The sequence below is a fragment of the Myodes glareolus genome, chromosome 4, assembly GCF_982192425.1.
Source record: "Myodes glareolus chromosome 4, mMyoGla1.1, whole genome shotgun sequence".
NCBI classification, from domain to species: domain Eukaryota; kingdom Metazoa; phylum Chordata; class Mammalia; order Rodentia; family Cricetidae; genus Myodes; species Myodes glareolus.
This window is the reverse complement of record NC_142029.1, coordinates 29,849,364-29,863,818: the sequence shown is the minus strand read 5'-3', so window position 1 is coordinate 29,863,818 and position 14,455 is coordinate 29,849,364. Positions and strand designations below refer to the sequence as shown.

Below are 14,455 nucleotides of genomic sequence, written 5' to 3'. Positions count from 1 at the left end.
TTTTTTTTTCCAAAATCAACGTGTTTCAGAGTTGTGATATAGCTCAATAGGAGAGCACTCCTGTAGCGTGTGTAAGACCTGGGGTTCAGCCCAGAGCTCTGGAGAAGGAGGTAGAGAATGAATGCTTTTGTAGCTTTTGTAACCTGCCTGCCTCTCCTTGGGAGTTTACACAGTTTTTCATTCTTCCAGACTGTCAAGAAGGTATGCGGTCAAGTAGAAATGCGTACCCCTCAAACAGTGAGATTGTATCAGCATACCTTCAATTTGTGTTTCTCACCTGAGGTTTGAGGTTCGGATCTCCCCGTGTGTTAAAGATCATCCGCATTCCCTTTTCTGTGAAATTACTACACCAGGAACTGCAGGCAGGGCTTTACATGTCTGTCTCCTTTACTTAGAGTCCTATGCCGTGCTATGCAGTACATTGCCGTGCTATGCAGTGTTATACAGCGCTACCTGTAAACTTGCCCAAGGTGTACCCATGCATCAGTGAACATGCCAGTGTGCATGTGGAGGTTAAAGGACAAACCCCGCCCTTCCTTTGGAGGGGTGAGACAGGATTTCTCTGTGGAACTCTGGCTGTCCTGGAACTCTCTGAGTCCAGGCTGGCCTTGAAGTCACAGAGATCCTCCAGCTTCAGCCTCCCAACTGTTGAGATTAAAGGTATGCACCACCAGCGTCCTGTTAGAGGACAACTTTGAAGAATCAGAAGTTTCAGCCTCCACCCTGTGAGCTCCCATACTCAACTCAGGTCATCAGGCATGGCAGAAAGTGCCTTTACCCACTGAGCCATCTCACAGGCCCAGGCTCCTTTTCTTAACCACAAAAGACAAGGCATCCCATGATAATGCAGGCTCAAAGGCTTCCCAAGTCAACTGCCCTGGGCAGGGTGCCAAGGAGTCTGTAAGCTAAGACCACGCAACACAAATTGGATAAAGACTGCAAAGACTAGAAGGGCAATGATCTCTCAGTCGGAGTCAAGGGCAGCAAGCTGACCGGTTGTGTCTCACTTCCCTGTTAGGATGGAGACTGAGAGTCTAGTCTGGCCACTGGATTTCCTCCTTTGGACCCCGAGGCCAACAGAAGAAGGGACTCAGCTCAGCAGCCTTCGAACTGGCTGCAGGCTCCATCACCTATCACCCAAAGAACCAAACATAGGTGAACTAGACAGCAGGAATCCCCCTTCTCCTGGCACAGAAGAACCCCATCAAGCCAGTCCTACCTAAAGAATACAGAATTCACAAACCTCACAGAAAACTGCTGAGCAGGGTGGTGAAGACTTGGGTGGAGAACAGCCAAGTATCTGGAGGGAACTGTGGGTCACACCAGAGAAGAGAGCTGACATGAGCTCTGACAGAAACGGGGGTAGGGGATGCATGGACCTCCAGGCTCCAGCTAAGTGCAGTGGCTCAGCACTCAGGAGACTGTATGAGGGCAGGGCATGTAAGTATAGGTCAGTTGGTTGAGTGCTTTCTTAGCAAGCACAGAGCCCTGGGTTCGATCCCCAGTACTGCATAAATTCAGTGTAGTGGTGCGTTCCTGAGATGGAGGCAGGAGGGTGCGGAGTTTCAGATGATCCTCAACTGCACAGGGAGTTTGAGGCCAGCCTGGGCTACATGTGACCCTGTTTTAAAAAAGGACAAAAAAAAAAAAAAGAATGCAATGGAGTTGGGCCCTCTCTGTCTAAAAGTACACCTCAGCTGGTGATCTCAGCCCGGGCTTTTCTACAGGGAAGCCCTAGTGAGGGTCAGGGATGGATGAGGCCCAGTTCCAGCCAGGCCCCCACTCCGAAGAGCACATCCCTCATGCTTCAGCACACACTTCCCATACTTGGACGACTTCTGCCTTACAGCATAATCTTGGAGTATTTAGCCAAGTTAATGCCTTATGCTGTTCTGATGGCACAAGCATTCATCTTTGGAACAGAAGGCAGCTGCAGTTCTGAGATGGGGTGCACCTACGAGCACAGCCAGGAGCAGCTCAGAGATGGGGTGCACCTGCAGACCAGAGCCAGCTGCAGCCCTAAGAGAACACACCTGCAGGTCAGAGCAGCACCAATGCCCTGACTGCCACTTCCCCTTTTACTTGGTTAACTCTGACCTCGAGGAAACCTTCCCCCTGGATCTTCCCGTACTGAAAGCCTACGGTGGCCTTAGCACTCACATGAGTTTCTCCAAGGTTTTTGATTGTCAGGGATGGAAATCTGGATCCAGCTGGTTTTTAGGGTTAGAACCCTGCTCTGGTTGAGTCAAGAACCTTAGTGTGCCTCACTATATCACCCAGGAGACCTCGGAGTGACCCAGTGGTTCACAAAGTAGGTGTTTCAAAACCCTTATTGTCCAAGTGAGAAGTGAGAGCGCTTGCTCGGGGTCAAAGGTCTCTTGAAGACACATGTAGGAGGGATCTTCCTGCACAAGGGAGGCATAGGAACATCAGCCTTATGAGGGTTCATAGGAAGAGAAAGTTCTAGAGTGCCCAAAGTCAGATAGTCTATAAAAGGAAATGTACTGTACAGACTCAAAAAGGAACCTGCTCAGGCCAGGGGTGTGGCTCACTTGCCCAGTCTGCATAATGCCTTGGGTTTTATCCCCAGCACTGCACAAACTGGGTGTGGGGACATGTCTGTAATTCCTGACCTGGGAAACTGGAGCAAGAGGATGAGAAGTTCAAGACCTTTCTTGGGTCTATAGTAAGTCTGAGCTCAGCCTGGGACATGTGAGGCCTTGTCGGGAGGAAGACAGGAGATGGCTCAGTGGGTAAAGTGGTTGCCACACAAGCCCAGTGGCCTGAGTTCAATTCCCAGAATATACCTAGAGGTGGAAGGGGAAAACGGATTCCACAAAGTTGTTCATCACAGACAGACAGACAGACAGACACACACACACACACACACACATGCACGCACACATGCACACTTCTTTTTAAGGTAGGTAATTAACTTAAAAGGTTCAGCATCTGTATTGTGGAAATGCCTTCTCCTGGAGACTGGTCCTCTATGAGGTCTCTACACCTGCCATGGAGGGGTCACATTTCCCACCACTGGAGAACAGTTATCAAAAGTGTTGTGGACTTCATGTTCAAGAGTGCTTCCTGCAGGCTTGGCCAAGCAGGTGAATGGGTCTGTCCCAGGGCTGACTTGGCTTCCAGAATTCTGAAGGAACACCTTCAGGTCCCAGTGGAGCATACGCAGGAACTGGGTCTCTTCGAGCCTGCTTCTGAGCCCTACATCCAGTTATTTAACCTCCCTAAAGACCACAACAGCACTTACCTCCGGGCACTGTGAGGATGAAATGGCTGTCTGTGCAGACCATTTAGGGAAATGGTGGCAGTGGGTTGCAGGGAGATCTGGGTTGACAATATAGCTCCGCACGTAAAAGTACTTACTATGTAAGTCTGACAGCCTTAATTCAATGTCAGGAACTCATGGTGGAAAAAGAGACCAGACTCCCCCAAAAGTTGTCCTCTGACCTCCACATGCACACCATGGCATGCACGCATGCATACACATGCCCCACGCCCACACAGTGATAATGAACAATAAAAAGAAAATTTTATAAAGAACTAGATCAAAGACTGGCCAAGCTTGAGCCCAGCACATCTGCTTCCTGTATGACTGTGGTCAATACTCTTAACCTCCCTGAGTTTGGATAACTCCTTTTTCATAGGGATGTCACGAGGCTTGGATGAGAAGGGACATCAAGAGACAAGAATGTGACAGTCCCACAAACATACCTCTATTTATATTGACTTTTTAAATATTTTCACCATTTTATATCGAGTCCTGTGTCCTCCATCTTACTCACCCCACATCACTTTCATTTACTGTGCATCTGTGTATGTGGGTATACACGTACGTGTGTACATGTTTGTATGTACACATATATGGGTGGTGCGCGTACACTGGTGTGTGCATGCTGTGGAGGTCAGAGGTCATATATCTTCCTATATCATTCTACACCTCATTTTCTGAGACCGAGTGGGCATGCTAGTTTTTATTGTCACAATTGACACAACCCAAACTCACCTAGGAAGAGGGAACCTCAACAGAAAAATTGCCTCCATCAGTCTGACCTGTGGCTTGTCTAATCATCTTGATTGAGGATTGCTGTGAGAGCCCACAGTGGGGCTGCAGCATCCTCCAGGTAGGTAGGACTGGGCTGTATGAGAAAGCTTGCTGAGCAAGCCAGAGAGTTATCGAAGGACCCATCAAGAAGCATTCCTCCATGAGTTCCTGCCCTGGCTTCCCTCAGTGATGGACCGTGACCCAGAAACGTTAGATGGGATGAGTCCATGTCTCCCCAAGCTGCTCTTTATCATGTGTTTATTACAACAGAAAACAAACTAGAACCCAAGGTCTCTCGCTAAACCTGGGACCTTCAGAGTCAGCTAAACTAGCTGGCCAGCAAGCCACAAGCGTCCTCCCATGTCTGCCTCTCCAACACTGGCATTGCAGGCCTGTGCTGCCACGCCTAGCTTTTCAGTCCTGGTCTAGAGACCCAGCATCAGGTCGTCACACTTGCATGGCAAGTACTTTAATAGCTGAGCCATGCCTCCAGCCCCATCATCACCTTTAATGAGACCTCTTGGCTTCCACATGAGTTCTGTCCTGATTAGGGTTTCTGTTCCTGTGATGAAACACCATAACTAAAGAGCAAGTTTGAGAAGAAAGGGGTGATTTGGCTTACTCTTCCAGTACATCACGGAAGGAAGTCAGGGCAGGAACTCAAGCAGGACAGAGTCCTGGAGGCAGGAGCTGATGCAGAGGCCGTGGAGGAGTGCTGCTTTATTGACTTGCTCCCCCTGGCTTGTTCAGTCTTCTTTTTCATAGAACCCAGGTCCACCAGGCCAGGGATGGCTCCACCCACATAGGCTGGGCCCTCTTCCATCAATCACTAATGAAGAAACTGTCCTACTGCCGGATCTTATAGACACATTTTCTCAGTGGAGGTTCCCTCGTTTTGGATAGCTCTAATTTGCGTGTGGAACTGATGTAAGAGTAGCCAGCATGGATTCCTTGGTCCAGAAGGAAGTCCAGCTGACACCTAGAGAGGGTTTTAGCTGTAAGATGCTTTACCAGCATGTCAAAACAGCAATGCCGATTAATCACGTCCTCTCACAGCAGCCAGCCATCCTGGGGGGAGCAATTCTCTAAGAAGAAATAGTCTCTGTAAAGTTAAGTTTATAAAAGTGACCAGTCAGGAATATACCCCTTATCCTGTGACAGCGAAGAGGATACACACATTAGCAAACACTCCCCAAGTGACATTTACTCAGCCTTGAAAAGTGAACACTAACACCACAGAAACATGGAGGAATGCTTATTGTGTTTTGTGAAATGAAAAGATAAAAAGGTCACCTTCACAGTTGTGTAAAAATGTATATTTACTTCTGCATGCTGACTAGGAACACAGAAACACAAGAAGTCTATCTGTTGGAGAGTAAGTTTGTAAGGTATTTTTAAAATTCTATTTTCTATTGTTAACTCAGTTTTTATGCAACAGATACAATTTTAAATAAGAAAAAAAACAACAAAGCAAAACAACTAAAAACTAAACTTGCTCCAGAAACTAGTTAACCATAAGACAGATTTCTGCTGTTGGAAAGTGGGGAGCACACACAAGTGTAGATACAGGGAGGGGTGAATGAGGAAGTGAGCCAATAAATAAACAGGAACCACCCACCACACAGGGCCACTGCAGGCACAAATTCAAATTCAGCCCATCTACTGCTCAGTAGGTAGATTGTCCACAGATGATAAACTCTAGATCAAAGATCAGCTACCCCCATAGCCACAGAGGAGGTTGCACTTGGGGCAGAAGCCCATGCCCTGCTTTTCTCCTCATGGGTAACAGGTGGATCAGATCCCACACCCTCACAAAAAACTGCCGTGGGAGCTCCTTCAGATCCTTGAAGGCTATTGACTGAAGGAGCCAAAGGAGCCCCCACAGCATAAAACAACCATTTGTCGAGATATTACTTAGAATTCATCTCATTCCCACCATTCCTTATCTCTGAGGGATTTTCAGGGCTGGAAGCAGAAGCCATCTGAATCCAGTATATTTCTCTATCTTTTGCGGAAGCCTAAACTCATCGAAACAATTGTCTAGGACCTGCAAGTTGGCTTAGTGGTAAGGATGCTTGTTGTCCAGCCTAGTGACCTGAACTACAACCACCAAACCATGGAGTAGGAGAGAATCAGTTCCCACAGGTCATCCTCTGACCACCACACATGCAGACCCTCAAGGTCATCCTCTGACCACCACACATGCACAGCACACATACACACCACACATGCAGACCCATACCCACACATTAAACACATTGTCAAAAGGAATTAAATTCAAAGCTGAGTTTTAGACTCCATCAATTTCTGAAGTGTAAATACTTCCCTGAAGCCAGCTTCAAAGAACCATGGCAGGGCTGGAGAGAAGGCTTGGTGGTTAAGAGAACTTGCTTCTCTTGCAGAGGACTTGGGTTCAATTCCCATCACCCACACGGTGGTTTCCAATCATCTACAACATGGTGGTTTCAGGAAGATCCAACACTTTCATCCAACATCCTTGGACACTGCACTCAGGTGGTGCACATATGTGCAACTCATACCTTTATACACAAAAAAATAAAATTTAAAAATATAAAAGAAAATTTAGAAACCAAAGTACTGAGGTTGCAGTGTGGAGACTGGAAAAGCATGGCTGAGTGGGGTAAGAGCTCCCACCTAACACACAGATTCCCACTGAGTTCTTTCTAGAAAGTTCCCAGAGATCTTTTCTGGGACTAGGACTCCAGGAAGTTGGCTTGTGGCTAACTCTTACTAGTGAAAGCCATTCTCTATACCTCCTGTTGGCTGCTTGACAAGTGGAAGAGTTAGATGTGCCTATCCCTCCTCAAAAGTCGCAGGCCCCTTGTCAGTCTATATAAATGACCCTGATTAAATCCAGTCTCTCTTTTCATTGATTCATGGTTCATTCCCCACCACTGCCTAAAACAGGGTGGGAGAGGCACACACACACTCACACTCAAGTTCACATACATATACACACAGGCACACCACACATGCACACATGACACACAGAAACAGACACACATGCACCTGCATGGAAGTACACATGCATGTAGACACATAGACACATGCACATACATACATATGTGCACACACTGTAGAGGTGAAAGCTGGAGGATCAGGATTTCAGGGGATTTAAAGAGGAGACTTAACTCTTTCCCTCCATTTAGTTTCAAGCAGGTCCTCTCAGCATAGCTATAGATGCCACCCAACAAAAAACTGTAAAGTTCTTTAACCATTATGAGATTTGTGTGTATTTAGGGGGGATCTGTTTTTATTTTATGGTTTTGTAACTGAACTCTTAGGTCTCCTACATGAACTTCGTACCCCAGTGTCAGAAAAGATAAACATATATACTCTCTCTAAACCCACAGGCTGGATACCACTGTGTGGCCCAAAATGATTCTTTTTCATCCAGTGTGGCCCAGAGAAGCCAAGAGGTTGGACATCCATGGGAAACAATGTGTTTTCACCTCTGACTTACAATAATCCTAGTGGGGGTGCTTCAGTTAGTCTGTTATTAGAGAGGAGACTGAGAGGTTAAGGCCACGGAGCCTTAGCAGCAGAACTGGGACTCAAGCCAGGCAGATTGGCTACAGAGCACCGGCCTCTGACATTCTCCAGCACTGTGCTCCACCGCGCATCAACAAGCTAGGCCCAGAGGAGGATTCCTAATGGACTTCTACAGGACCAGATAGGAAAAAAGAAGCCAGAAGCCTGAGAATAGCGTTCCCAATTCATGTGCTTTTAAAAATATTTGTTTTTATTATCTTAATTATGTGTACAGGAGTGTCTCTGCGTGGGCATATTGCACCTGAGTACAGTTGTCCAAGGAGGTCAGAGGCATCAGATCTTCTGAAGCCGAAGTCCTAGGTAGTTGTGAGTCACCTGAAGTGGATGCTAGGAATCCAATTCAGATCCTCTACAAGAGCAGTTTGCAATCTTAACCTTTGAACTATCTCTTCAACCATCTCCCCCTTTGTGAGACAGGGTCTCATGTAACTCAGGCTGGCCTCAAACTCCCTGTGTAGCTAAGGATGATCTTGAGAATCTAATCCTCCTGCCTCCTGCTTCCAATGGCTAGGATTACAACTTGTGCCGCCACATTGGGCTTATGCAGTGCTAGGAATGAGCCCAGGGCTTTGCGAAGGCTAGGCAAGCACTCTACCAACTGAGCTACAATGCCTAAGCCCCACACAAGAAATTCCAAAGTCAACATGGCCCAACTTTAAACCATTGTCTTGAAGCCAGCAGCCACAGAGTGGCAGCTACGTTTATTTCGTGGGAATGTTCCATCCTGGGCAGAGGATGTGGTTGGAAGAGTTTCAGGGACACTGAGAAATTATGGTCTTCCAGAGGACTCCTGCCAGGTCTGGGAATATTTTCAACAATACATGTTTACAGAACAAGAGTGTGGTAAGCACACACACACAGACAAACAGACAGACACACACACACTCGCACATATACACACTCAAGCACAATTAAATAATGAATTTGTAGAGATGTTTTGCAAACAGCTCTGCAGGGGCACATTAGTACCCGAGGCCTCCATCTCGTGCACTTGCTTCATTAACTTCATCCAGTACCTGGCAAGCACCTGGCATGCGCTCAACCAAGCAGAAGCATCCTGCACAGGCATTGCAGCAGAGGAAGTAAAGCCAAGCAGAGCTTTCAACTGGCTTTCTCCTAGGCCAGATGGCCTAGCTCGGTTGCCCGAAGTCACCCACCTGATGATGTCTTTGCCCAAGAGAAGAGGAAGTAATTTGTTCTGGTATGAATTTCCAAGGAACTTCTAACACGGAGCTGGCTTTAAAAAAATCAAGGCAAGGAATAATATCCAAAAATCCTTTTGTCTAAAGGAGAAGGTGTTTGGCATCCTTGGGAACTTGCTGCCACAACCCTAGGTCTCCTATGCCCCCACCACCTACTTTTCCAAGAAAGAGGAGTAGATTCTCCTGAAGTAGCTGACCATTTACTTCAGGTGATATTGCCTCTCAAAACCACAGTACCATCTGGCTTCATATCACTGGAGTCCTTGTCTCTTAAGATGTGAGAGACTGAAGAGATGGTTTTGTGATTAAGAGCATTTGCTGCTCTTACAGAGGGCCTGAGTTTAGTGTCCAGTACCAACAACAGGCTATTCATAACTACCTGTAATTCAAGCTCCATGGAATCCAATGTCCTCTTCTGACCTCATGTACACACATACACACACACACACACGCGCGCGCGCGCCCTCACATGCACCCACACCCATGCCAACAAACACACAGACATACACATGAACATCCCACACAAGAAAAAAAATGCTGAAAACACAGGCTGTAAATGCAGGTGAGCAGCAGAGTGCTTGCCAACATGTGTGAGGCCCCAGGTTCGATTCCTAGTCCTGGGGAAAAAAAGATGCTGAAAACACTGTGTATGAACTTAAACAGAGCTATAAACAAGACTAACAAGACTGTTCTTAGGAATATCTACTAGAGATCACATAGATTTTGGCAAAGATTTAAACATAAAGATGGCCATTGAAGCATTGTTCTAAACACAGAAAAAAAAAAAACCTGGCAACAAACTAAATATAAATGAAACAGATAAATCATACCACCTTTCAAAAACATGTTTGTGAAAAATTTGTACTGCTGTGAGAAACCACCATGCAGGAGAAGAAGCATTAAAAATCATTCATATTTGATCCCAGAGAAAGGACAAATAGATACCTATAGAGAGACGGTGAAATGGGTCGGTGGTTAAGAGCACACACTGCTCTTACAAAGAACTCGAATTCAGTCTCCCAAAACCCATGTTGGGTGGCTCACAACTGTCTGTAACTCTAGCTCCAGGGAATCTGATGCCCTTGGGCTCTATGGATGCCTGCCTTCATGTGCATATAGCCATAGACATACTCACACATATGCATATAAATAAAAATGGAATTTTTTTTAGTGTGTTGGACAAAAGTCTCGGGTGGAGGGGGACTGGAAGGAAATACCCCAAATGTTACATGATCTGAGGCCCTTCCCAGCAACCTGATCTCACAGTGTAAGTTTTAGGATGTTATCTTAACAATCTGTCTTGAGGCCTGTGAGACGGCTCAGTGGGTAAAGACACTTGCAGGCAAGCCTGGCAACCTGAGGTCAATTCTTGGGACCCACATGGTGGAAAAAGAGAACCAACTCCCAAAAGTTGCCTTCTGAACTCCACACATGTACCGAGGCACACACATACATTCATACAATACACATGCAAATAAGTAAAATCTAATACAAAATCACTTAACCTATCTTGCTTGGTTTACTACCATCATTCTGTCTCCGTGCCAGTCTCTTCAACGAAGGTCGAGTATTTTCTCTGTGTCATGCCCTCCCACGGGTCCCATGTCTAAGTGCTGGAGCTGCGCAAAGCAACACGAGGACCCTCTCCGCAGCATCCCTCTGACTTGTACATCCTCCGCCGAATCACATCAGACTCCCTTTTCTTTCTCTTGGACGTGAGTTTGAAAAATCTTCAACCTAGACTCCACCGCAGCTTCATCTTCTCTGGGCACCTCCCCAGTCCCGCCCACCATGGCATCCTCACTGTAGCCTTAGGGCAGCCATATGCTTTCCCACCTACTTCCAGCTCAGACCCAGCCAGGCCTGGAGCATCAGCGGTGAGCAGCATGTGTTAGCTGAGCGCCGTCTCCCTCCTCACACGCATGCGCGGGGGAAGGAATCCAAAGGCAGAAGGGGAGAGTGGATTGCTCGGTTCTCCCTGGGCTTTCTATCTGAAAACTCTTTTCCATCCTGCTCAGCTGGCAGGCTGTGCGCATCTGGGCTAAGACATGTTCTCAGATGTAAATCCAGAGTCAATATATGCAGGAAGGAACTGACTCTGGGAGGCCAGCAGGGGTACATTTTCACAGAAAGACAAGATTCGCAGATGAGAAGGACCAGATGCCAGGGCTGGATCTGAGCTTAGTCCCACAATCCACTCTTACCTAGGTGCTAAGTCTGTGGTAGGCGTTGTTCTCAACACTTGACAAAGCCGCTTGAATCTTTGTAACAACCCCAGGAGATGCCTACTGTTTTCATCCTCGTTTGCTTTTTCATGTATATGTATGGTGGGTGTGGGTGTGTGTGTGTGTGCGCACAGGCGTACATGTAGGGGGGGGCCTTTGTGTGTTAGCGAGCTTGAGCACACCCCACAGCATATGTGTGAAAGTCAGAGGACAACCTGTGTGGTGGCTAATTTTAACTGTCAACACAACCTAGACTAACCTGGGAAGAGTTTCAGTGAAGGGTTATTCCCTAGGTCAGTCAGGGTGGCCTGTGGCATCTCTGGGATTGTTTTTATTACCTTAATTGATGAGAGAAGATCTAGCCTGAAAGTGGACAGTTTGCAGCCCTGGACTGGATTAGAGGATGCTAGTGAGGGCTAAGCATACACACATTCATTCACACTCTGCTTTCAATGGTCATGTGACTGTTGTTTCAAATTCCTCTCTTAACTTCCCAAACAGGTGACTGGAACTGGGAATTATAAACCAGATAAGCCTTTCTTCCCTAAGTAGCCTTTGATCGGGACATTTTATCACAGCACTGGAAATGAAGCCAGAACAACCGGGGATGCCAAACACACATTGCAGGGCCTGGTCTTATGTGTGGGTACTGAGGATTGAACTCATATGTCATTAGGCTTGCAAGGCAAGCATATTACCAACTGACCTGTCCTCCCAGCCCCCACTGCTTTAAGTCCAAGGTCTTTGGCTTCCATGCTCTATCCTGCTCAGCCTCTCTCTGTGTCTTTGGTCACGAGCTCTCCGGTCTCTGAGTCATCCTTCATGCCCCACTCCCCAAATACACACAGCTCCAGTAACTCTTAGCATTCAAGGACAGTCTGTCACCCTTTTTGGGATTCTCCGCTATTGTTCTACAATGAGTCCCTTCAAGGTTTATGTTGTATATTATGTCTACAATGAGAACAGGATGAGCTTTGAGGGGTGACATGTAGTGACATCTTCTCTCTCTCTGCTGGCTTTCAAGCCCTGGAGACAGACCTGGGTTCAAATCCTGGCTGCCTCTTCCTACCAGTGTAACCTGGGGTGAAGCTCACTGTGTGCCAGCCTCAGTCCCAGGGGCCTCACCTACATTCCCCAAACCTCAGAGCCAGGCAGCTAGCGCCTTGTTGGCTACTTACCAGGTAGAAGGTTAGGTCACTCCGCTTATGTGGGGACTTCCCAAGTTCCCCACTACCGTCTGCCCATCCCACCATGAATATCCTTGGGCTCCTCAAAGATGGAGTTCATGTTGGTTCCCAGCACCTCTCAGTAATCATCAGCTGGAGCTCAGAACCACCTGTGGGCCGTCCCAAGGTCAGCATTGATGGAACACATGCCAGGCTTAATCCACAATCCTGATTTTGTATTCCAGAGCCATTTGGGAAAAGCTATGGAGCTGCTGAAGTAAGGAAACCATCACAGGAAATGGGGACCAAATTCCTGCTCTTCAAAGATGAAAACGATCGCCGAGGCTGTCAGCTCCGAGTCCAGAGCCCAGAAACACTGCGAGAGTGTGGCTTCAACACCTCCCAGCCGCTGGTCATGATCATCCACGGGTGGTCGGTAGGAAGTGCTGACGTGCTGTATTCTCTGTGTGTTCCTGCTCGCTGTCCTTCTTCCTAGTGCACTGGACCTTAACAATGCCAACCTCACACACGGCGTTGGTGAAACACTGCCCAGTTTTCTCAGTTCCAGGAGTAAGCAGGGCAGAGGAAATGTTATGTGTGTGTGTGTGTGTGTGTGTGTGTGTGTGTGTGTGTGTGTGTCTGTGTATGTGCGTGAGAGTGCAGGTGCCCACCAAGGCCAGAAGAGGGTGCTGGATCCGCTGAAGCTGGAGTTACAGGTAATTGTGTGCTGCCAGGCATGGGTGCTGGGAGCAGAACTCAAGTCCTCCACAAAGGGAGTACAGACTCTTAACCTTGACCCATATCTAGCATCACATCAGCAAACTTTATGTGGGTTCTCAGGATCAAATGCGGGCTCTGGGTAAGGCCGGTGCTCTGCCAATGAAGCCACCCCTCCTACAACAAACGGATTAGAATTTATTTTTTATCAACTACTTAAAAATTATTTTTTAAAGAGCTGGCCTCATCATGTAAGCAGGGTGACCCTTAACTCCTGTTCCTCCTGGCTCCACCTCCAAGGATTGGAACAACAGTTGCATGCTACTCTGTCTATTTTATGCAATGCTAGAGATCAGACCTAGAGCTTCATGACTATTAGGCAAACACTTTACTGATGAAGTATATCCCCAGACATGAAAAGTATTCTTGAAACCCCCACCTCATCTGCTCTAGAGAATAAAGTGACTCACCGGTCCACCCTGGCACCTTCTTTTGTCACCTCCTGTCCTCTGCCCACTTTCTAGTGTTCCCTTTCTCCTTCTCTTCTCTGGGTTAGCTTTTCTTTCCCAGTAGGTACAGTCTCAATCAGGACCTCCTTCAGGCCATCCCTGCCGCAGCCCAGCCCGCCCCCAGGCTGTGACAATTGGTCCCTGAGTTCCCAGACCCCAGCACCCTCTGGCTCCTCTTTCTGTGGGGGCTTTTTCATTCAGTGGTTCTGACCCACTAGGCTGTAAGTTCCTGCCTGGAAAGGTGCTGTCCTATTCTTATCTGACATTGCAAGCCAATATCCACCACACATTTAGGCGCTCCAAAATGTTTGTTCTGAATTAATGATCAAATGAATGGATTTGGTTTTGACATGCAACCCAAAGCTGCAGGCTCCTATAGCAAAATGTGTTCTTTGGTCTCAAAATTTGTTTGTCCAGAGTATGCAACCTCTGCAGACTCTAATATCACCACCACCACTTCCACCTCCTCCTCCTCCACCATCACCATCACTACCATCACCACCACCACCACATGTTTACCTAGAAACACTAATGCTGATAGCAACAAGAGCTTGGGGGACCGTGAGCTTCTGCACCTTGCCTGGGCTCCTGGCGTTGTTCTAAGAACTTCACGCCCACCATCCACTCCTTTGGTCTCAACAACCCTACTGGAAGCCAGGCAACATTCCCATGCTGCTGACGAAGAAATGGAGACACAGGGGCCAAGAAATATACATGCAAAGTACTTCCACTGGTACATTTGGCTCTCAGTAAACATTACTTCGATAACCATAGCTCAGTTCCCCTGGAAGGACGGGAGGGTGGCTAATGGGGGTGGGATGGGGGCGTGGTGGGGTATGAGGATGGAGTTCTACCATTTCCCCTCCTGAAGTTTGACCTTGAACTCTCCTAAATCTCTCCAATCCTAAGACACCTTTATACCCCCTTCAGGCCTACAAGACTGGAATGCCCTAGCTTCACCTGTGACCACCTTCTTGCCTGTCCCCCATCCTCCCTAACCTCT

The 14,455-nt window shown here is 47.5% G+C and overlaps 1 protein-coding gene across 2 annotated transcripts in view; it reads left to right on the top strand.

Annotated features, from left to right (window-relative positions):
- Lipc (lipase C, hepatic type) overlaps positions 1-14,455 on the top strand; it is a 138,472-nt gene that overhangs the window by 101,289 nt on the left and 22,728 nt on the right. For both annotated transcript variants that reach the window (XM_048424115.3, XM_048424113.3), the window contains exon 3: positions 12,472-12,662. In XM_048424115.3, the coding sequence (XP_048280072.3) occupies positions 12,472-12,662 (191 nt within the window). The remainder of the gene's footprint in view (positions 1-12,471; positions 12,663-14,455) is intronic.